Below are 25324 nucleotides of genomic sequence, written 5' to 3' on the forward strand. Positions count from 1 at the left end.
ATAAGAAACATGGATGAGGAAATAAAGAAAGAGAGAGAAACACTGAAGGAAATGAAAGCTCATCTAGAAAAGGACAAAGAAGAAATGAAGAGCATCACTGAAGAAACACAAAGACGAAAAGAAGATCTGGAGAAGATGAGAACAGACATAAAAGAACAAAACCAAGACCTGATAAACCAAAGAGACCTTCTAGAACAAGAAAAGGAAGAAATAAATCATAAATGGACACAGTTACAAGAAAGGATTGATGAATTTGATGTTCGTGTCAGCAAACAAAAGGAAGAAGATTTAACAAAAGAGAAGAAGATTGAAGAAGAAAGAAAAAGTCTAGAAGAGACCAAAGCCAAAATCATTGAGATGAAGACTAAAGCTGAACTGGAAGAAATCATGAAAGAAAAAGAGAAAGAAGAGGAAAAGGAAATACGAGTAAAAGCAGAGATGGAGAGCAAAGAACTTGATCAGATAAAGAGTGAACTTGAACGAGTGAGATCTGAAATAGATCATGAGCAGAAGAAACTAAATGATGACAAGAAGATAACTGAGCAGGAAAAAGAAGACCTGGAGAAGATGAAGTCTGAAATAATGACACAAAGACAGCAAATGGAAGAAGAGAGATCAGAACTTGACAACAAGATACAACAGACAGATCTGGAAAAACGTGACATTGAGAACAGCAAAGAAATAGTTCAGAATTTAATGGTTGAGATGGAGAAACAGAGGCATGATATTCAACACCAGAAAGAAGAACTTGACATTGAAAGCCAGATTCTGGTTCAAAACAAGGCTGAACTGCAAAATGAAAATGAACGAATCAAAGAAATGGATGAGGAAATAAAGAAAGAGCGAGAAACACTGAAGGAAATGAAAGGTTATCTACAAAAGAACAAAGAAGAAATGAGGAGCGTCATTGAAGAAACACAAAGACAAAAAGAAGATCTGGAGAAGATGAGCACAGACATAAGAGAACAAAACCAAGACCTGATGAGCCAAAGAGACCTTCTAGATCAAGAAAAAGAAGAAATAAAGCATAAATGGAAACAGTTACAAGAGAGGATTGATGAATTTGAGACCACAAGGAACATTCTTGTGACAACCAAAATGAAAGAAATAACAGAAATGGATGAAAAACTTAAACAGGCTATCAAGGAATATGAAAGCACCATAGAAGAAACAAACAGGAGAAGAACTGAGCTAGAAGATTTTGAAGTTGATCAATCACAACAAAATAAAAACATTGAGATCATGAAAGATCTTTTGGAGAAGGAGAGAAAAGACACTGAAAAGAAAAGAGAAGAGTTACAGAAACAAGCTGATGATCTGGAGATGCAAATGTTAGAGCACAGACAAAAAGAGGAGATGAGTAAAAGATCACTGGATGAAGAAAATAAGCTTCTAGAGCAGAAGGCTGATGAAATTCTGAGACAGAGAGATGACTTGGAAAAAGAAAAAGAGGACACGATGAAGAAACTGAATGAGTTGGCTGTTCTTCAGAAGGAAATACAAAACCAAAAGAATGAAATGGAAGAAATCAAATATGAGTTACAAATGGCAAGGACTGAAATGAATAAAGAACAGAAACAACTGGAGGAGAGTTTAAGCACCGTGAATGAGGAGAGAAAATATCTGGAGAACATGAGGACTGACTATGAAAAACACAAGCAACAAATAGAAGAGATGAGAGTAAAAACAAAGATGGAGAGAGAAGAACTTGACCATATGATGGCCAAGATGCTAATGGACCAAAAAGAAAATGAAAGGAACAAGGACATGATAGGACTCCTAAAGAAGGAAATGGAGCAAACTAAACTCATTCTGGATGCTCAAGAGGAGGAACTGAAACTGGAAAAGCAAAAACTACAAAATGAGAAGAAAGATCTGGAGATGTTCAAGGCTGAAATCAAAAGATTGAAAGAGCAGCAATTAGAAAAAGACACAAAATCCTTTGAAGAGGCACATCTACCTGGACAATTTGTTCAACAGAAGGGAGGAGAATTGGAACAGATACAAATAGATGAAGTCAACAAAATTTTGTCTGAAATTCACAAGGAAAAGAAGGAACTTGAAAGAAACAAACAAATATTTGAACATCAGAGAGAAGCACTGGAGGAGATTACAAGTAAACAACCATCAGAAAGGCTGGATGTAATTTTGGTTAGTTCTGCTACACAAACATCTGATTTAGATGACATACCTGTAGTTTCAGCCCATAAGGGAGAGACAATTGAGAAACACACAGCCATTATTAAGGAATATACAACTTCCAAAACAAAGGAGAAATATGAGCTGGATAAATTGAAGCAACAGGGAGACAAAAAGCTCAAAATAACAAGTGAAGATACCAAAATGGCAGACACTGAACTGACAACACAATATAAATATATTCCAGTTCCATCCATTATGATGAAGCTGGAGTCTGGTAAAGATGAAACTGATGGCCTTACTGAAGTGCATATGACAGAGAGAAGGGAACTAGAAAAGACAAAACTTGTTTTACAGAGCGAGCAGCAAGAGATCGAGAAAATGAGACAAGACATTGACAGAGAGAAAAATGATCTGGAGAAATACAGAGCTGATCTGGAGAAACGGTGTGAAGAGATGGAAATATGCAAACAGAATATCGAAAATGAAAAAGCTGAGCTAGAAATGGAGTTGGAAAACATCATAATGGAGACCAAGAGCAAACAGGAGAGACTAGAAAACATAGAAGTCCAACTTCAAGAAAAGAATGGACAAATGGGAACCATCTTAGATGAGTTGAATCAGAGACAAGAGGAGCTAGATGTCATACGGGCAAAGATAACAAGAAAGAAAGAACTCATGGGGGACACAGAAGAATTGGAGAAAGATGAGTTTGTAGCCATACTTCAAGAAAGAGAGGAGACTGTAAAAAGACACATGGATGAAATACAGAACCAAAGGGAGGAATTACAGAAAGAGAGAGATCAAGTTGGAAATATGCAAGCTGGGCTCCAGAAGGAACAGCTGGAAATGGAGATGCATCAGGTAATGCTGAATTCAGAAAGAGATGAGCTGAATGGAATGAAAGTCAATCTGGAAAAACAAAGGGAGGAGTTTGAGCTCATGCAACAGAATCTGGAATCCAGAAGACCAGAGAGGATAGAGGATATCCTCAAAGAAAAGGAAAGGGTAGAAGAAATGGCAGCCCAACTTTCGAAAGAACAGGAAGAGTTTAGAAATATAATGTCTGAGACAAATAAATGGATGGAGAATATCAAACAAATCGAGACAGGAATTAAAACTAAACAAATGGAGATGGCATATGTGGAGGAGCTCAAACAAAAAGAGCTAGATGAGCTCAAGTTGAGGAGAGCGGAAATGGCGAAAATGAAGACTGAATTTGACATTGAAAGAAGTGAAATTCAGAGAAAGCAGTATGAGAAAGAAAAATGGGAACTGGAGCAAATTAAACCAGGCCTGCAAAAACAAGAACCTGAGAAAACTGATGCAGAAGTCCAATATGATGAAATCCATGGTGGTATAGACTCTTTGAAAGAAGAGAGAGAAGAAATCGAAAAGATGAAAGCTGACTTACAGAATAAACTGAGAGAAGCTGAAAACATGAGGGAGGTTATGAAAAGAGAAAAGGACGAGTTGGAAAAGAAAGAAGCTGAAATACAGCAGATGACTGTAGAAACAGGGGACAAGGACAGTGACAAAGATTTACAAGATGAAATGATGAAGATTGAAGCAATTCTCAAAGAAACCAAAAAACAGAAAAATGAATTGGAGCAAATGAATGAGAATTTGAGCAGGGAGATAACAGAGCTGGAAACCAATTGTCAGATACTAGAAAGAGAAAAGACCGACCTGAACAAGAAGTTAAAGGAAACAGAAGAGTTTCACATGTCCAAAATGGAGGAGAGAGAGGCGGAATGGAAAACTTTGGAAAGAGCGAAGGATGAGATGGCTGAAGAGCATGGAAAAATAAAAAAAGAAAGAGAGGAGCTGGTGAATATGGAAGAAGAAATTAAAAAGCAGAGAGGAGTCCTAGAAGAAAGGATGAATGAGGTGACAATGAAGAAAAGTGAACTAGAACATGAGAGGTCTGAATTATACAAACAAAGACAGCAACTGGAAGACATGATAGCTTCAGAAAGTAAGTGGGATGTAGACGCTGAAAGGTCCAGACAGGATAAAGAGGACGAACAAATATTGAAAAATGAGAGAGAAGAGTTTGCAGATATGAAAGATCAATTGCTGAAAGAGAAAGAGGACATTGAAACCACTAAAGAAAGAATTAACAGAGATAAGGAACATATTGAAAAGATGCAAAGCCAATTAAATGACCAAAAAGAAGAAATGGAGCTTGAAAATCAGAAATTATTAGATATGAAGACTGAGATTCAAGACAAAACAAATGCTCTTGAGAAAATGATGCAGGATGTACAAAAAGAGAGGGAGAATGTAAATGCTTTAGTGATTCAACAAGAAAAAGAAAGAGAACAGATGAATATACTAATAGAAGAAAACAAGCAAAAAGAGAAGCATGCAGAAGCTGAGATTCAAAGACAGCTTGAGGACATAGAAAGTGTGAAAGTCAGGTTGGTGACAGAGAGCAATCAAATTGATAAGATTAATTCAGAAATAAGGATTAGAAGTGAAGAACTAGAGAATCTAATCAAAAAACAGCAAGAAGAATTTGAATCCAAAGAGAATGAAATGCAAAGAGAACAAAAGGCTTTGGAAAAGATGAATGCTGAGCTAGAAAGGAAATCCACCGAACTGAACAACAAGAATGAGAAAGTAGCAGTCTGGGAAGCAGATATACAGAACGAGAAAGACAAGACAGAAGAGCTAAAGAACATCTTAGAAAGAGAGAAAAGTGAACTTTACCATGAGAAATCTCAAATGCAACAACAAAAACATGAGATGGAAACCATTCGGAAAACCATGAAGTGTGATATGGAAAACCTGGAGTATTTAAGAAATGAACTTGAGGATGAGAAGAAACGCATGCTGGATAGACTGTCAATGGAAAAACATGAAATAGATCAATTAAAAACAGAGATACTGTCAGATAAGGAGAGTGTTGAAGAGGACAAGAAGATGGTAAAGCAGTTGATGGATGAAACTGAGTGTAAAAGAACTCAATTGGACAACAACATAGAGAACATAAACATGGATAAAGTAAACATTCAAAGAGAAAAAGTCTCCCTGGAGGAGATCAAGGCTGATTTACAAAGAAAGGCTGAAAAACTTGATGAGGAAATGAGGAAAGCAGTGCAAATCACTTCTCAAATCAGTCAGAAGAATGCAAAGAGTTCGGACGATGACAGAGAAAAGGAAGAAGAGCTAAGATCCAGGCGTGCTGATATTGAAAGAAAGGCTAATATTCTGAAATCTGATGTACAGCTACTTCAGACAGAAAAAGAGATCTTGGAAAAGAGCAAAGCAGAGAATGACCTGCTAAGAGAAGATCTGGAAAAACAAAGAGAAAGAAATGACTTAACTATGCAAGAACTGCACAAAGAGAAAATGATACTGGAGCAGATGATTACTGACATAACACAGGAGAAAGATGCAGTAGCAAACATGCAGAATGAAGTAAAACTTAAACAACATGAGCTGAAAAACAAAGAAATAGAACTCGATGAGCAAAGAAAAGATATGGATGACCTGAGAATGCATCTGGAAATGAGGCAAAATGCTATAAATCAACAGCAGCAGGAGGTTGATATCTTGATTGTTGAAAACATGAAAATGAGAAATGATCTAGAGAGCATGAAAACCCTTCTGCATGAAGAAAGACGACAGCTGCAAGAAAACATAAAAACGTTTGAAGACCAGAAGGATGTTCTTCATCCAAGCAAGACTGATGCAGTGCAACAGACCGATGAGCTTGAGAAAATCACAACAGATATAAAGACGGAAAAGGAGCATGTTGGAAAGGAAAGAGAAGAGATTGGTGTTTTGAACAGGGAAATAATTAAAAGCAAAGAGGAACTCCGAAGCTTGAATCTTGAGGTTGAAATGTTCAAGCAGGAAATAGCAGGGAAAAGAGCTCAGATTGAAAGTCTTGAACAAATAAGAGCAGATTTACTTGCAGGAGCTGATGACATTAAAACAGTGTTGCTGACAGAGGACACTGAAGAAGCTGAACTGCAGATTAATCTTCAGAAACAGAAGAATGAATTAGATGAACTGAGGAATACAATTGAGGCAGAAAAACATCAGGTTGAAAACAGAAAGATCATTTTAGAGCAGCAACAGAAGGAGGTGGAAGACATCATGACGGTCATCAAAAGTGAAAGAGATGTACTTGAGAAAGAAAAGTCTGAATTGAACAAACTCCGCTATATCCTCAATGAAAATGTACAGAGAGAACGAGAAGAGCTTTACACGCTCCTTGAGAAGGAAAGAGATGACATTGAAATCAGCAAAAAGATCATTGAGAGTGAAAAACAGGGTATTGAAAAAAAGAGAGCTGAATTAAAGAGAATAAAGGAGGAGGTTGAACTGCAGCATGAGAGAATTTTGCTGCAACAAGATGAAAACATGATACAGAAAGAAAAAGAGCAACTGGAAGGCATTAGAGAAGAAAAAGCAAGAACAATGGGGCACATGCATAACCTCAAGGAGGAAATAAAGAGAAAATTATCTGAATTGGGCATGATAAACAAAGAGATTGAAACAAAAAGACAAAAGGAAGAACTACATGGCTTACCAGAAAAGATGGAGGTAGATGACCACTCAAAGAAGGATGATGATGTCCTGAGAGAGGAAACACTGAAGAAACAAAAAACAGATGCTTCTCAGAAGTTTAAGCTGAAAACCACCTCAAGAGATGCTGAAACACAAACATCTTTAGTTGACATTCCAAAAACAGATGATAGAAGACAAAGAGCCTTAAAAGAAACAGTTGCAACAACAGCAAAACAACCCACTGTGATAAAGTTAGACGACACACTTACATTAGAAGTCCAAGAAAAAAGGGACTGTTTAAACAATGAAATTAAAGACCTGGAGAGAATAAAGACAATGATGGAAATGGAGAAAGATCAACTGGAACAAGCAAAATCTGACATTCAAAAGCAAATAGAGGATTTTGAAATAAATATGGAGGACGGCTTGAAGGAGAAGTCAAGAAATGAAGAAAAGCTGCTACAACTTACACATGAGAAGGAGGATTTATCAAACACAATTGATGAGAAAAATAAAGAAATAGAGAACATCACAGAAACATTCATGAGAAACATGGCACAACTGGAAACAACTATAGCCATGAAGGAAAACACTGATAATGAGTTACTTCAGCTGAAACAAATTGAACAGGAGAGAGAAAAAATCCAAAAAGAGACAGATGATACCTCCACTGAAAGAGAAAAACATGCTGAAAAAGTCACATACAAAGCAGCACTGGAAGACAGCAAAGAGAAGAAAAAGCCAGACAGAGACAGCAGCCTGGAGCTGACTGACTCTGATAGACCCAAAACAGATGGAGTAACCTTGGAAGCTGAAGCCCAAGAAGTTCTCCAGATAACAGATGACAGGACACAAGAACAAGAAGAGCTACACGATGAAATGGAGAATAAAATGAAGATCATTCTTGAACTGAATGAGGCAAAGCAAGACCTGCAAAAACTGAAGGAGGAATGCAGAAGTGCTGAAGAAGAAAAGTCAGTGATCATTGAGAGCCTCGAGAGGAGAAGGAACAGCCTAGAAAAGGTTCAATCTGAAGTTCTGACACTGACACAAGAGATTGAGTGTCTTTCACAGATCAAGACTGAAATGCAACAAATTGAGACCAAAAGGCAAAGACAGACAGCAAGGAGTGTGGCGACTCAATGGGAAACTGATATTCAGATTCAACAAGAAGGCCAAGAAGTAACAGAGACAACAGGATATATTCCAAAGGAATTAGAAGAAACAACTTCTAAAAAGACAAAACAACCAACTGTGACAAAGTTAGAGGATAAACTCACATCAGAAGTCCAAGAAATGCAAGACAGTTTAAATAAAGAAATGGATGATGTGGCGAGAATGAAGACAATGGTAAAAATGGAGAAAGACCAACTGGAACAAGCAAAATCTGACCTTCAAAAGCAGATGGAGGACTTTGGGAGAAATATGGAGGAAGCCATGAAGGAGAAGTCAAGAAACGATGAAAAGCTGCTGCAACTTACACATGACAAAGAGGACTTATCAAACACCCTTGATGAGAAAAATAAAGAAATAGAGAACATCACAGAAACATTCATGAGAAACATGGCACAACTGGAAACAACTATAGCCATGATAAAAAAAGACAAGGAAAACACTGATAATGAGTTACTTCAGCTGAAACAAATTGAACAGGAGAGAGAAAAAATCCAAAAAGAGACAGATGATACCTCCACTGAAAGAGAAAAACATGCTGAAAAAGTAACATACAAAGCAGCACTGGAAGACAGCAAAGAGAAGAAAAAGCCAGACAGAGACAGCGGCCTGGAGCTTACTGACTCTGATAGACCCAAAACAGATGGAGTAACCTTGGAAGCTGAAGCCCAAGAAGTTCTCCAGATAACAGATGACAGGACACAAGAACAAGAAGAGCTACACGATGAAATGGAGAATAAAATGAAGATAATTCTTGAACTGAATGAGGCAAAGAAAGACCTGCAAAAACTGAAGGAGGAATGCAGAAGTGCTGAAGAAGAAAAGTCAGTGATCATTGAGAGCCTCGGGAGGAGAAGGAACAGCCTAGAAAAGGTTCAATCTGAAGTTCTGACACTGACACAAGAGATTGAGTATCTTTCACAGATCAAGACTGAAATGCAACAAATTGAGACCAAAAGGCAAAGACAGAGAGCAAGGAGTGTGGTGACTCAATGGGAAACTGATATTCAGATTCAACAAGAAGGCCAAGAAGTAACAGAGACAATAGAATATATTCCAAAGGAATTAGAAGAAACAACTTCTAAAAAGACAAAACAACCAACTGTGACAAAGTTAGAGGATACACACCCATCAGAAGTCCAAGAAATGAGAGACAGTTTAAATAAAGAAATGGATGATGTGGCGAGAATGAAGACAATGGTGAAAATGGAGAAAGACCAACTGGAACAAGCAAAATCTGACCTTCAAAAGCAGATGGAGGACTTTGGGAGAAATATGGAGGAAGCCATGAAGGAGAAGTCAAGAAACGATGAAAAGCTGCTGCAACTTACACATGACAAAGAGGACTTATCAAACACCATTGTTGAAAAAAATAAAGAAATAGAGAACATCACAGAAACATTCAAGAGAAACATGGCACAACTGGAAACAACTATAGCCATGATGAAAAAAGACAAGGAAAACACTGATAATGAGTTACTTCAGCTGAAACAAATTGAACAGGAGAGAGAAAAAATCCAAAAAGAGACAGATGATACCTCCACTGAAAGAGAAAAACATGCTGAAAAAGTCACATACAAAGCAGCACTGGAAGACAGCAAAGAGAAGAAAAAGCCAGACAGAGACAGCAGCCTGGAGCTGACTGACTCTGATAGACCCAAAACAGATGGAGTAACCTTGGAAGCTGAAGCCAAAGAAGTTCTCCAGATAACAGATGACAGGACACAAGAACAAGAAGAGCTACACGATGGAGTGGAGAATAAAATGAAGATCATTCTTGAACTGAATAAGGCAAAGAAAGACCTGCAAAAACTGAAGGAGGAATGCAGAAGTACTGAAGAAGAAAAGTCAGTGATCATTGAGAGCCTTGAGAGGAGAAGGAACAGCCTAGAAAAGGTTCAATCTGAAGTTCTGACACTGACACAAGAGATTGAGCATCTTGCACAGATCAAGACTGAAATGCAACAAATTGAGACCAAAATGCAAAGACAGACAGGAATGAGTGTGGCGACTCAATGGGAAACTGATATTCAGATTCAACAAGAAGGCCAAGAAGTAACAGAGACAATAGAATATATTCCAAAGGGATTAGAAGAAACAACTTCTAAAAAGACAAAACAACCAACTGTGACAAAGTTAGAGGATACACACCCATCAGAAGTCCAAGAAATGAGAGACAGTTTAAATAAAAAAATGGATGATGTGGCGAGAATGAAGACAATGGTGAAAATGGAGAAAGACCAACTTGAACAAGCAAAATCTGACCTTCAAAGGCAGATGGAGGACTTTGGAAGAAATATGGAGGAAGCCATAAAGGAGAAGTCAAGAAACGAAGAAAAGCTGCTGCAACTTACACATGACAAAGAGGATTTATCAAACACCCTTGATGAGAAAAATGCAGAAATAGACGGCATCATTGAATCATTCATGAAGAAGATGGCACAACTGGAAACAACAATAGCCATAATGGGAAAAGACAAAGAAAACATTAAAAATGAGTTACTACAGCAGAAAGAAAGTGATATTCAGATCCAACAAGAAGACAAAGCAGTATATCCTACAGTATTCAGTCAAGAACCTACAGAAGATGGCAAGCAGAGGAGAAGCCAAGAGACACAAACAGAAGAAGACCAGGAAAAAGATGCGCTACCACAGTATGGAGAAATAGCAGCAATGAAAAGGAGAATACTGGAAATGAAAGAAGAGCTAAAAAGCAAATTACAAGACATCAAGAGAAAGGAAATGGAAAGACTTGGCATGCAAAGAGAAAAAATCGAGTTGGAGCTACGGAAAGCTGAAATCGAAAGATACAACGAAGCACTCCAGCGAGAAAGAGAAACCGACAGACTCAAACTCATGGAAAAAGAGAAGGAAATACTTCTTCTGAGGGAGTATATGATGGTTGAGATCAATCAACTGAGGAGCACAGAGACAGAAGGAACAAGTCCTCAGCATTTGGAGATGATGGAACGCCTCATCAGTGATGCAGCAGTAAGAATGAACCAGTTCAGAAGGGTTACGGACAGAGCCGTGCAAACACTGATTTTGGAACATGATGAAGAACAGTTTGGAAGAGCTCAGGGAGGGTCAAGTGAACAAGTGCAAAGTGTCAGTGGAAGGGCGGAGATTGATCTGGATGTCCTAAGAGTGCACAGGGAGGAAGAAGTGAGAGTAGAATGCCAGAGAAGGGATGAGGCTGGGCCAACTTCACGGAGATCAAGGCTACTGCACTGGATCAGAAGACGCTGCTGCTGCTGCTGTCCCAGACATCCTAGAAACACAGTGGAAGAAGAGCAGGACATTTTATAAGCACAGGTATGTTTACAAATTTGAACATGAAATTTGAAGATGTACAGTTTATGCATTAGCTTTATATTCATTTGTGTGTTCAAAATTTTTAATATTTAGTCATACAATTACAGTTTTATATAACAATATTAATTCCTTACATTTATATATATCACTTTTCTGGACACTCAAAGCGCTTTACACATTTTTAGGGGGAATCTCCTCATCCACCAGCAGTGTGCAGCATCCACCTGGACGACGCAACGGCAGCCATATTACGCCAGACCACACACAGAGTGATGAAGCCAATTATGATATGGGGATGGTTAGGAGGCCATGACGGACAGAGGCCAGTGGGCAAATTTGACCAGAATGCCAGGGTTAAACCCTTACTCTTTTGGAAGGACATCCTGGGTTCCAGGGTTCCTTTAATGTCTCATCCGAAAGATGACACTCACTGAGCAGTATAGAGTTCCCACCAATATACTGGGAGGTTAGGACCCACACAGACCGCAGGTTGAGCACCCTCTGCTGGCCTCACTAACACCACTTCTGACAGCAACCTAGCTTTCCCATGTGGTCTCCCATCCAGGTGCTTAGCTTCAGTGGGCGACCATGTGAGAGTTGCAGAGCTAGCTGCTGGCTTATAGTATCATACAATATACAATAATACTTTTTTTACCGTGATTTACAAGAAGACACAAGTTAAAATGTGATTTTTATACCAAACAATCTTGTCAGTTATGTTTTCATCAAAAAATATTTGCTTTCATGCTTTTTTTAAACTTTTTTATTGTCACTGTTTTATTTTTCTATTTATTGTCAATAAATGTTTAATATTTTAAATTATATAATAATTATGATCACCTTATTCCTTAATATATTTAATAAGCACAACTCAAAATACACAATAAATGTTTTTGCATAAATATACATGGTATGCTGAATGATGATGGAACACTTTCACCAAATGTCATTTTATTTTTACAAAAGTTATTTGAAACTTTACAGTAGACATTTTCTTTTCATTTTAAATGTTTTCTATGTACTTTATGTAAATTTTTCACATTTTATTTAGATGCAGACACCAACATGGTTTCCTTTTTGACCCACAAACAGTACACTTGTTTTAATTAGCATAATATATGCAGTATGTGTATGCTTGTGTACATATGCTGTTTCATCCATTGTATCTGTGATACACTTAAAGGATATTATTAACTCTCATGATAAAATAAAGGAACTAAGTGTTGGGCTCTCTTAAATGACAACTCTGGAAAGGACAGCAGTTATTAGTGAAAAAGCAAAGCTCACCTGTAATGTTCAATAGTAAATGCACATTCCTTTGAGGACTGAGAAGAGCACAGATGGATGCGAGGATGAACATCCTTATCTGATGACTGCACTGACATGAGTGCTTGGGATTGTTTTTGTTGCATCCACAGTCTTGCAGCTGTGCATTACAGGAGTTTTGCAGATGTGCCCTGTATTCGAATACAAAGCTGCTGTCAGTGATGAACTTCATAAGGATTCACAGCATGCAAGAGTCTTCAGTGAACTACACTGGCAGGGTATTTACAGAGGCCATTTAATTACCGGCAGGACAAAAAGACAGCCTTGTGAATTTGAACTCAGTTAAACTATTAGGCAATGGATTTCTAGATAAAAACACCATCAGTGTGTCTATTAAGAGGATCAAACACTCATCAGTTCCAAAACAATTCTATTGTAATTTAGTAAGTGTTTCTCAGAGTGTACGCAAACACACAGATACAATCATAATGTATTATTTTCAGTATACCGGCTTGGATTTGTCTCACACAAACAGTATATTATATGCTATGTATTACTTTGGTCAAAATAAACATGAATCTGAATTCACCAGTTTTGTGTTTTTTGTGCATTAGGCTTCTAATTGTATAAGACATACAGCAATGCAGATCAAACTAACTTATTCAATCCTAATTTTAATTTAATATTTACTAAAGCAGTGATTACATGTACATACATGCTGCCAATGTCAAATAGGGATCATCACATTAAGGTGTAACCTAAAATATAGTAATAACATCAAGTGTGATCTAAACTACAGTAATACTTTCTAACAATGCAAATCACCCTTGCCATTGATGGAAAAAGAATACCTCAAAAATGACATGCAAATGGAGCTTGGCCTATTCCACAAAGCCATCGCTTTGAACAAGATGTAGTTAAATATATTTCAACCCAGCAATCAATCAATAAAAGAAGAAAATTTATTTTTTTAGTTCATATCCTATCACCTTTGTTTAAATGTCTTCTTGTGTTGATATGTCTGTACCTTCAGCTCCTGCAAACCACACACACACAAAAAAGTTTGTTTGATCATTCTAGATGTTAAAGTTTAAAAATAAATATATATATATGTAAAACAAAGTTTTGGAACATTTTCAACCTGTGACCGAACATGAAGTTTGTGCTGTTTTTGTGTAAGAGACTGCAGGTTTTTGATGCCACCTGGTACCACCTTTACCATATTTTCCACAGTGATATCACAAAATCGGAATACTTGGAATCATGCAGAGAAAGGAGACAGCACTGATATAGTTGATTTATGATATCTTCAAATTTACCCTTGTGTGGCATGTACTTGGAAAATTAAAGAGTCATACTTCATGATTACATTACAGTCTTTGAATTACACATACAAACCATTCAGTTTTATAAATTAAAATTAACTTGTTTTATTGCTGTCTTTTATGCCAACCAACACAAGTTTCAAAATAACTAAAACACCAATAATCTGTTTCATGACACCACAAACTTAGCAGAATGTTCAAGAAGAAATTAATCACCAATAACTTTGTGTTGTCACATGATATTGTTTTTGCCATGTGACTACTCAAATGTCATGCAGTTGGAAAAAAGAAATAAAAAATATAGTTATTTATTTCTAATAAAATTCTAAATATGATTTAATTATATGCATCAAACCATGTCATGTAGTTGGAAAGTAAGAAACAGAGAAGACAATTTTCAGAAATATAATTCTTTATTTAGAACAAAATATTGACAGCACTAAGTTCACATTGCTTTCTGATGTTGATGTGATCTTCCTAACCACGTTTTCCATTGTGGCTCCACATCATGTAGTTGGAGAGACTCATGCAAAGACAGAAACAAAGAAAACATTCAGACATAAGTTTTTTAGATGAAAATATTCATGCAGCGTTTTACGACAAGACTATGGATGTTTCTAATGTTGTTACATAATCTTTCTTCCCATGTTTGAAACTAGTGGCTCAAAACATGTCATTTAGTTAGAAAAGACTCAGACAAAGAAAATATTCAGGAAGTTGGTGCTTTCCATTCATAAATTTACCACACGTTAATATCGGTTGCTGATGTAGTCATCTAATATCTTACCATGTTTACCCTGTTTCATTGTGGTGGCTCAAACCATGCCATGTAGTCTAGTGTTAGTGGAAAAACTCAAACAAAGACAAAAACAGAAACACATTTTCAGAAATATATAGTGATTTTCTAGAATTAAACAGTAAAGAAGCACTTTACCATTAGTTTATATATGTTTCTGATGTTGTTGTGATCTTACCATGTTTACCATAGTATCATGTAGTTGAAAGGACAAAAACAAACAAAGAAGAAAATGTTCAGAAATCTAGTGATTGGTATTAATAAAGCATTCATGCAGCACTTTACCACAATTTTATATAGGTGTCTGATTTTAATGTGATCTTACTGTGTTTGCCATTATATTGGCACACCATGTCAAGGGCTGTAGTTGAAAAGACTTATGCAAAGGGAGAAACTAAGAAACATTTCAGATATTTATAGATTAAAAGAATATACGTAGGTTTCAGATATTGCTAAGATCTTACCATGTTTACCATTGTGTCCACTCAAACCATGTCATGCAGATGGAAAGACTCGTACAAAGAAAGAAACAGAAAATGTTCAGAAATGTTACACAAGTTTACATAAGTTTCTGATGTTGTCATGTAATAAGTCTTACCATGTTTGTCATTGTGGCAGCTCAACATGTCATGTACTGTAGTTGGAAAGACTCACACAAAGACAGAAACAAAGAAAATATTCAGAAATATAGATTTGTAAAATAAAATATGTTTTACATTTATGCAATTTTCTGAGATTGTCAGATTATAGAAACAAACTAAAAGAAACTAAGAAATTAAGTATTTTTTAATAACACAAACATATGCTGAACTTTACCACAAGTTTATATAAGTGTCTGATGTAGTTATTAAGATCTTACCATGTTTGCCATCTTATTGGATCATTGGACCACGTCATGTAGTTGAAAAGACTCATGCAATAACAGAAACAAAGACAATAATCAGTGATGTTGTGAATTTATTATAATTATCATTATTTTAATAAAATATTCACGCAGCACTTTACCACAAGTTTATATAGGTTTCTGATGTTGTCATGTAATACATCTTACCATGTTAGCCATTGTGGATGCTCAAACCATGTCATGTACTGTTCTTGTAAAGACTCACACAAAGACAGAAACAAAGAAAATGTTCAGAAATACTGTGAATTTTTTCCATAAGTAAATATTAATACAACACATTTATAGGTTTCTGATATAAGATCTTACCATGTTTGCCATCGGCTCAAACCATGTCATCTAGTTGGAAAGACTCATCCAATACCAGAAACAAAGAAAACACTCAGAAACATTATATTCACACAGCACAGCAATATTCACACGGCACTGTACCACAAGTTTATATATGTTTCTGATGTTGTCATGTAATACATCTTACCATATTAGCAATTGTGAAGGCTCAAACCATGTCATGTAGTTAGAAAGACTCATGCAAAGAAAGAAACAGAAAATATTCCGAAAAGTTACATAAGTTAACGTAGGTTTTAATGTTGTCATGTAATATGGCTTACCATGTTTGATATTGTGGCAGCTCAACATGTCATGTACTGTAGTTGGAAAGACTCACACAAAAACAGAAACAGAGAATATTCAGAAATATAAATTTGTAGAATAAAATATGTTTTACATTTATGCAATTTTCAGAGATTGTCACATTTTAGAAACAAACCAAAAGAAAGTCATGTAGTTAATAAGATCTTACCATGTTTGCCATCATATTGGATCATTGGACCACGTCTTGTAGTTGGAAAGACTCATGCAATAACAGAAACAAAGACAATAATCAGTAATGTAGTAAATTTATTATTTTTAAAATAAAATATTCACACAGCACTTTACCACAAGTCTATTAAGCCTTCTTTTGTTGTCATGTAATATGCCTTACCGTGTTAGACATTGTGGAGGCTCAAACCATGGCATGTAATGTTCTTGGAAAAACTCGCACAAAGACAAAAACAAAGAAAATGTTCAGAAATACTCTGAATTTTCCATAATAAAATATTAATACAACACATTTATAGGTTTCTGATATAAGATCTTACCATGTTTACTATTGTATCTGCTCAAACTATGTCATGTAGATGGAAAGACTCATGCAAAGAAAATAAAAGCAGAAAATGTTCAGAAATGTTTCATAAGTTTACATATGTTTTGATGTTGTCATGTAATAAGTCTTACCGTGTTTGCCATGGTGGCAGCTCAACATGTCTTGTACTGTAGTTGGAAAAAACTTACAAAAAGACAGAAAATAGATTTGTAGAATGAAATGTTTTACACTTATGCAATTTTCAAAATTTGTCACATTATAGAAACAAACTGAAAGAAACTAATAAATTAAGTAAATTTTTAAATAATCCAAAAATTTGCTGATGTTTCTGAAGTTTCTGATGTTTTATTGCCATCTTGTGGATCATTGGACCAGGTCATGTAGTTGGAAAGACTCATGCAACAACAGAAACAAAGACAATAATCAGTGATGTAGTGAATTTATAATTATTATTATTAATTTAATAAAATGGTGTTGTCATGTAATATGTCTTACCATGTTAGCCATTGTGGATGCACAAACCATGTCATGTACTGTTCTTGGAAAGACTCGCACAAAGACAAAAACAAAGAAAATGTTCAGAAATACTGTGAATTTTCCATAATAAAATATTAATTCAGCACATTTATACTGTAGGTTTCTGATGCCAAGATCTTACCATGGTTGCCATTGTATCGGCTCAAACCATGTCATGTAGATGGAAAGACTCATACAAAGAAAGAAACAGAAAATGTTCAGAAATGTCACACAAGTTTACATAAGTTTCTGATATTGTCATGTAGTAAGTCTTACCATGTTTGCCATTCTGGCAGCTCAACATGTCATGTACTGTAGTTTGAAAGACTCACACAAAGACAGAAACAAAGAAAATATTCAGAAATATAAATTTGAAGAATAAAATATGTTTTACGTTTATGCAATTTTCAGAGATTGTCACATTATAGAAACAAACCAAAAGGAAGTCATGTAGTTAATAAGATCTTACCATGTTTGCCATCTTAATGGATCATTGGACCACGTCTTGTAGTTGGAAAGACTCATGCAATAACAGAAACAAAGACAATAATCAGTAACGTAGAAAATTTATAATTTTTTTAAAATAAAATATTCACACAGCACTTTACCACAAGTCTATTAAGGCTTCTTTTGTTGTCATGTAATATGTCTTACCGTGTTAGACATTGTGGAGGCTCAAGCCATGGCATGTACTGTTCTTGGAAAAACTCGCACAAAGACAGAAACAAAGAAAATGTTCAGAAATACTCTGAATTTTCCATAATAAAATATTAATACAACACATTTATAGGTTTCTGATATAAGATCTTACCATGTTTACTATTGTATCTGCTAAAACTATGTCATGTAGATGGAAAGACTCATGCAAAGAAAGAAAAAGTTCATAAATGTTACACAAGTTTACATAAGTTTCTGATATTGTCATGTAGTAAGTCTTACCATGTTTGCCATTCTGGCAGCTCAACATGTCATGTACTGTAGTTGGAAAGACTCACACAAAGACAGAAACAAAGAAAATATTCAGAAATATAGATTTGAAGAATAAAATATGTTTTACATTTATGCAATTTTCAGAAATTGTCACATAGAAACAAACTAAAAGAAAGTCATGTAGTTATTAAGATCTTACCATGTTTGCCATCTTATTGGATCATTGGACCATGTCATGTAGTTGGAAAGACTCATGCAACAACAGAAACAAAGACAATAATCAGTGATGTTGTGAATTTATTATAATTATCATTATTTTAATAAAATATCCACACAGCACTTTACCACAAGTTTATATAGGTTTCTGGTGTTGTCATGTAATACATCTTACCATGTTAGCCATTGTGGATGCTCAAACCATGTCATGTACTGTTCTTGTAAAGACTCACACAAAGACAGAAACACAGAAAGTGTTCGGAAATACTTTTTCATAACATTAATACAACACATTTATATGTTTCTGATATAAGATATTACCATGGTTGCCATTGTATAGGTTCAAACCATGCCATGTAGATGGAAAGACTCATGCAAAGAAAAAAACAGAAAATGTTTAGAAATGTTAAGCTTACATACGTTTCTGTTGTTGTCATGTAATAAGTCTTTCCATGTTTGCCTTAACAAGAAACAGAACACGTTAAGGAAGAGTGATTTTAAACATTTAAAGAGACATGCTGTAATTTAACATAGTTAATAAAACAGATTGGAATTATTATTAAACATACTAAACATTCAGGATTTAGTAAATGGACATTTTCTTACTGTGTTTTTGTTTCTTGTTGCCGTTGTTGGAGCACAGTAACAACGATGAAAACGACAGTAAACATGTTTTACGGATTCGTTTTAGGCGGAAAAACTGAATGTTTCGAGAAAATCATTTGAACTAACTTTAGTAATTTTAGTTGTTGTTGCTGTTTCCTGTATTTTATACAGATTTTACCTTCATGGATGTTCGCGATGGTCAAACACGAGAACAGATTCCGAACCAGTAACATTAAACATTCTATTCCATGGCAACACAGGAAGTTCAAGAATCATCAACGTTGCTGTCAGTCACGTGACATTTATTTCCATTGTAGTGAATCTCAAAGAGGCATGCGAATTAAAAGACTCACAGCACACTGATACGACACATTTATCTGTTAGTGAAATGTAAATCGGCCTTTATTTAACTGTTTATGTCATATATTTTATTTTAAACCGTTTAAATGATTTAAGATTCATTCCAGAATCCGATTGAATCAGTCGTAGCGGATCTCGAGTCATCGTCGATCAACTTTCCCGGTTTCGGAGTGATTAAAAGCGTATTTGGAAACGAGAATAAGGTAAACAAAACTGTAGTCAGTAATTTAAGAAGCAAGTTTTAATAAATGTCACACAGTCTGCTTTTTTCAGCGCTATGTGTCACCTGCAGGTTTGTTAACCTAACATGTAACGTTAGGCTAGGCTAGCTCATGCTTCGAATCTGCAGATTAATTTACAGGGTTATTTATAAAATTATGGTAGATTACATTTTACAACTAAATTAATATAATATTAAAAGTGGAATGATATACAGTAATTAAATGATATCAAATGGCAGTAAATACCAATATAAACAAACTGCATACATGCTGATTTATTAGAACGCTTAACAGCACGTAAATAATCGCTTAGTTTTGTTTTATTTATTTTTTACTTTTATTATTATTATTATTAATAATAAAGGGACTAAGCCGAAAATAAAATAAATGAATGAATGAATATTATTATTATTCTTGTCTCCAGCAAACAGTTTCTAGGAAATTTGAGTCTTTTCAGTAGTTTTAGGAAGTTACCATCCAAGCACAAGAGGGCGTCAGAGGACCACTCTCCATATCAAATCGCAGCTCATTTATTTCCTTTTTAAATCCTATTAAATATTTAAGAAAGCTAGATCTCAGCACTTGCAGCATTGAGCTACAGTATGTAGTCACTTATTAGGATAATTAACTGATGTTTTGTTTCTGTGTTTGCTTAAACCTTGACCTCAGTTTGCTATTTTTTCTAGTATGAGCTAATATTTAATGATAACCTTTTACAGAAAACCACAACAAAGCCGCTTTAATTATCTCAATTTTTGTTATGCTCAAAGGCATGTCTTTCTAATTGGCATTAAATGTTTAATTCCCTTTCCTGTTGTAATCCTGAAAAAAAACGTTTACATGAAAGTAACTGACACTGAGCCAAAAGAGCTGAGAAGCCATAAATATTGATGGACCAGAAGTGTTGTGCTGGTTTCATTATACAACTTTAAAGCGGTAGAAGGAGTATATTGTGCTATATTAGATAATTTTTGCTTTAAAAAATCACCATGTAATATGAAAATCTGCACATTTATGCTGTTGAATGTACAGTTGTGTAGATAGACCACAGTGCATATTTGTAAATTCATCTAAATGTCACCTTTAAAAGCATAGATGGCACCAGGATGTTCATTCATTCATTTATTTTCCTTCAGCTTAATCAGGGGTCACCGCAGTGGAATGAACTGCCAACTATTTCAGCATATGCACAGCGGATGCCCTTCCAACTGCAACCCAGTACTGGAAAAAAGTACTGAGCAAAGGTATCATACTTCTTTTTACCTAAAACCATGTAAAATAATTTGTTGCGATTATACAGTGTCATCGAATCACGTTCATGCCAGTATAAGCAATGCAATAGATAGCTGCTTAATACGTTTCTGCAGATTTTTTCTTTCTTTGTATGAAGCAGAAGTAAAACAAACAGAGAATTGACAAAAAAACTGAATGCAAAATATGTTATCATTTTTTATTAGCATCATTAAAAGTGGAATAGAGACAGTAGGTCGTGCAGTGCCAGTTTTGTCTTAATGAATGGAGTGACTCAGCTGTGTAGAAGAGGCTCATTAGCAGACTTCAGTCAGGGTCTTCTGCCCCAGGGCACAGTCTCTCATGTAGAGCCTCCCCCCTGCTGGCTGAGCCACATTCGGATGTGCCGTAGGATCAGGGAAAGCTATAGAGGAAGATATATGGCCACTAAACCCCAAGTGCAAGATGGTTATGCTCCTTCATGCAGGTCAGTGGATAATGTAATTTAGTGTAATGAATCTAAAATGCAAGGAGGAGGTTCATGTGCTGAATGTGTACACGCAAACACCCAGCATTTCGAATAAATCTGCAATTATTCCTTAGCGTTTGTTCCCGGTGCCGTGGAAAGCTGTCATATTTCATGCCCAGCACATGTGATGAGATGTTTACTGCAAGCAAAGGTCACTTTCTTCCCCTTTACTGCCAAGAGCTGTCAAACATCACGTTCCTGTGTAAATATCCCGCTCTGGAAAACACAGGACAGCTTGGTGTCCGGTAGACAGCTCTTGGTGTTGGATTGTTCCTGTTTATTATGCAAATGTTAAAACATGGGCTATCACTAATTGGTTTTCTGCATGAGTGCCATCATTGACGTAAGTGTCTGGTTGCTGGTTGACATGCACATATTTAACATGATGGGTCTCCCAATTGCTGTCTGATGGTGTAATCGGTGTAAGACTAAATTCAGAGGGTTTTTGAGTTGTATACTGACTGCCCTGGTATTCGCAACAAAATATGGAGCTTACTTGACTGCAGCACTTATATCTCCATGTCCTTCTCTATATCTTTATGCATATAGTAGATTTAAATAATGTATGGTTGCCTACAAGGCATGCAATCTTTTAAGTGTGTTAACTTAAACAAGAGCCATTGCCATAGTAATGAATAACAATTCTAAATATTGAGGAAAAAATTGGGTAAACCAGTGGCAATGCATGTTATATTTTGTAAATGTTATGTTTTACATATTTAAGAATTCATAACAGGCAGCACAGTGGTGTAGTGGGTAGAACAATCACCTCATAGCTAGAAGATCGCTGGTTCAAGCCCTGGCTGGGTCTGTTGCCACTTCTGTGTGGAGTTTGCTTGTTCTCCCCGTGTTTGTGTGGGTTACCTCCGGGTTCTCCAGTTTCCCCCACAGTCCAAAAACTTGCGGTACAGATTAATTGGAAATGCTAAATTGGTTGTAGTGTTTCCCAGTGTTGGGTTGTAGCTGGAAGGGCATCCACTGTGTAACATTTGCTGGATAAGTTGGCAGTTCATTCCGCTGTGGAGACTCCTGATTAACAAAGGGACTAAGCCGAAAAGAAAATAAATGAATAATGTATAACAAAATTTTGCAAATTGGTTACAATGCTGTCAAAAAAATCCCTGTTTACAAGGATCAATGAAAACAACAAACTAAATTGTTACATTTTGCGTGCCAAGCCAGTAGTAACCACTGCACATACTGTACACTCACCGACCACTTTATTAGGTACATCTTACTAGAACCGGGTTGGACCCCCTTTTGCCTTCAGAACTGTATTAATCCTTCGTGGCATAGATTCAAAAAGGTACTGAAAATATTCCTCAGAGATTTTAGTCTATATTGACATGGTAGCATCATGCCGTTGGTGCAGATTTGTCGGCTGCACATCCATGATGCGAATTTCCAGTTTTACCACATCCCAAAGGTGCTCTATTGGATTGAGATCTAGTGACTGAAGGCCATTTGAGAACAGTGAACTCATTGTCATGTTCAAGAAACCAGTCTGACATGATTCACGCTTTATGACATGGTGCATTATCCTGCTGGAAGGAGCCATCATAAGATGGGTACACTGTGGTCATAAATGGATGGACATGGTCAGCAACAATACTCAGGTAGGCTGTGGAGTTGGCACGATGCTCAATTGGTACTAATATGCCTAAAGTGTGCCAAGAAAATATCCCCCACACCATTACACCACCACCAGCAGCCTGAATCATTGATACAAGGCAGGATGGATCCATGCTTTCATGTTGTTGACGCCAATTTCTGACTCTACCATCGAATGTCGCAGCAGAAATCGAGACTCATCAGACCAGGCAACAATTTTCCAGTCTTCTAATGTCCAGTTTTGGTGAGCCTGTGTGTATTGTAGCCTGTTTCCTGTTCTTAGCTCACAGGAGTGGCACCCGCTGTTGTCCTCTGCTGCTGTAGCCCATCCGCCTCAAGGTTCGGAGATGCTCTTCTGCATACCTCGGTTGTAACGAGTGGTTATTTGAGTTGCTGTTGCTTTTCTATCTGCTCAAACCAGTTTGGCCATTCTTCACTGACCTCTGGCATCAACGAGGCATATGCGTCCACAGAACTGCCGCTCACTAGACATTTTCTCTTTTTCAGACCATTCTCTGTAAAACCTAGAGATGGTTGTGTGTGAAAATTCCAGAAGATCAGCAGTTACTGAAAGACCTGCCTGTCTGGATGCTCTTTCTGATCCTCGGTTTGAACTGCAGCGGTTCAATGAGTTCAAATGCAATGAATTGCTGCCATGCGATTGGCTTATTAGAAATTTGCGTTAACGAGCAGTTGGACAGGTGTACCTAATAAAGTGGCCGTGAGTGAATAGGCCTTTTACAAAATCCATTTTTTGTAGTTTACATAAAATATTTGATACTGAATGCAGTAAAATACTCACTTTATTTCTAAAAAAAAAAAACCTTTTGAACACAATTTATTTAAATGAATACATGAACTTAAAATAACCGGCCACCACCTACTTGTGGATTTAGAGTTGTGTTTATTTATTCACAGCTTACCTCAGTACTTGCATAAAAGCACGCTGCACAAAAAAAATCATTGAAGAGCTAAAACTATTTGTTTTTTTATACTACTAATATTCTTCAAATTATCTGCTTTTTGTGTTAAACAGAAAAAATGGTTTGGAACCACTTGAGGGCGAGTAAACGGTGAGTAAATTTCCATTATTGTTAGATGAACTATTCATTTAAATTATTACTACCTTAAAAAAAAATAAATAAATCACCAGAAACACAGCTATATCAGGATTTAATCAATATCACACACCCTTTACCAAAAATTCTAGTATGTACAGTTCTCTGCATATATAAATACACTCCTCAAAAATATATCTTTTAATTTCATATTTTTAATAGGAAGCTCTACGATATTATATATGTGCATATACATTATTAGTCAGTATTGAAGCCAAATCTGCAGCTTATCTAACAAAATAACTTACAATAACGGTCCAAAAACTAGCACACACAAATTTATATGTTCTAGAAAAATATTAAATACAAATTTAAAAAGAGGAAAAATCAAGAGAAGAAAAAAAAAATTAGTTGAAATTTTGTTGGTTGTAATTTATTTTTGCAATATTTAGCTTGAATTTAATTGTTTTATCTTTCAATATGTTTGGTGACTGAAATATTATTTTAATAAATATATGTTTTAAAAAATCTGTTTTGTTTAAATGCACCAAAATACATTCCCTATATTCACTGAGAAATGGATAAAATTATTCATTTTCAAAATGGCTTGTACTCAATTATGCTAAGCACTGTATTATGCTCTTTATTGTATAGTACAGAAATGTAGATTCTTTGAACTAGGGCTGCACGATATTGGAAAAATCTAACATTGCGATATTTTTTATCTTGCTATATATATATCACAATATGAATATAATTTCACCAGATGACTTAATATCTCAATTTGGAAAGAATTTATAATGTTAGATTGATTGGGATGATTCTGCAGTGGGAGTGCATATCCATACAATCTAATAAACAATCTATACAATTTTTGGGGTCCCCAGGACATTTTCCTTGTGGTCTGTGCTATTTGCAGTGCACTTCTGTATTGCACGTGTTGTGAGTATTTTCATGCACGTGTTTATTCAGAAATTGTTGATTTAATGTTTACTATTTTCATTTCCATAAACTCTAATAAACAATCTATAAACTTTTTGGGGTCCCCCGACTCATTATCGTTGTGGATTGTGCTGTTTGCAGTGCATTCCTGTATTTTCATGTGTTGTGAGTATTTTCATGCATAACAATCTATTAATACGATCAAGAAAAAGATTCAGTTCAAATAAAGTGTTTTATTGTTTCCCAGATCTAACAGTATTTAAATACAGTAACTGAATGATGAGAATAAAAATATTTTAATAAAAGTAATCGTAGTTACGGTCACAAAAGGTTCTTATAGCTGAATGCTTTTAAAATCATTACGCAATCACAGGCATCAAAAACACATGCAAATGATAAATTATAACACAAACTCAAGATAGCAGATAGTTGTGATGTGACTATTGCGAACGATCAAATTGCGATATCGATGCTGAAATGATATATTGTGCAGCCCTAATTTAAACAATGATTTTGTAC

General features: G+C 35.8%; 2 protein-coding genes across 2 annotated transcripts in view; both read left to right on the forward strand.

The window, feature by feature from the left end:
• Positions 1–292, forward strand: part of LOC130246320 (nesprin-2-like) — a 25797-nt gene extending 25505 nt beyond the window's left edge. The window contains exon 3 of the mRNA XM_056479197.1: positions 270–292. Within this exon, the coding sequence (XP_056335172.1) occupies positions 270–292 (23 nt within the window). The remainder of the gene's footprint in view (positions 1–269) is intronic.
• Positions 293–13005, forward strand: LOC130246208 (golgin subfamily A member 4-like). Its single transcript, XM_056479084.1, has 2 exons — positions 293–11151; positions 11337–13005. Exon 1 carries the CDS (start codon positions 358–360, stop codon positions 11143–11145), a length of 10788 nt encoding a protein of 3595 aa, XP_056335059.1. The 5' UTR covers positions 293–357; the 3' UTR covers positions 11146–11151; positions 11337–13005.
• Positions 13006–25324: the final 12319 nt, after the last annotated feature.

This window comes from Danio aesculapii, chromosome 19 (genome assembly GCF_903798145.1).
Source record: "Danio aesculapii chromosome 19, fDanAes4.1, whole genome shotgun sequence".
Lineage (NCBI taxonomy): Eukaryota > Metazoa > Chordata > Actinopteri > Cypriniformes > Danionidae > Danio > Danio aesculapii.

Bases quoted from the DNA above. Each gene is read 5' to 3' on its own strand.
- LOC130246208 (XM_056479084.1), top strand. From the start codon at position 358: ATGAAGACTAAAGCTGAACTGGAAGAAATCATGAAAGAAAAAGAGAAA.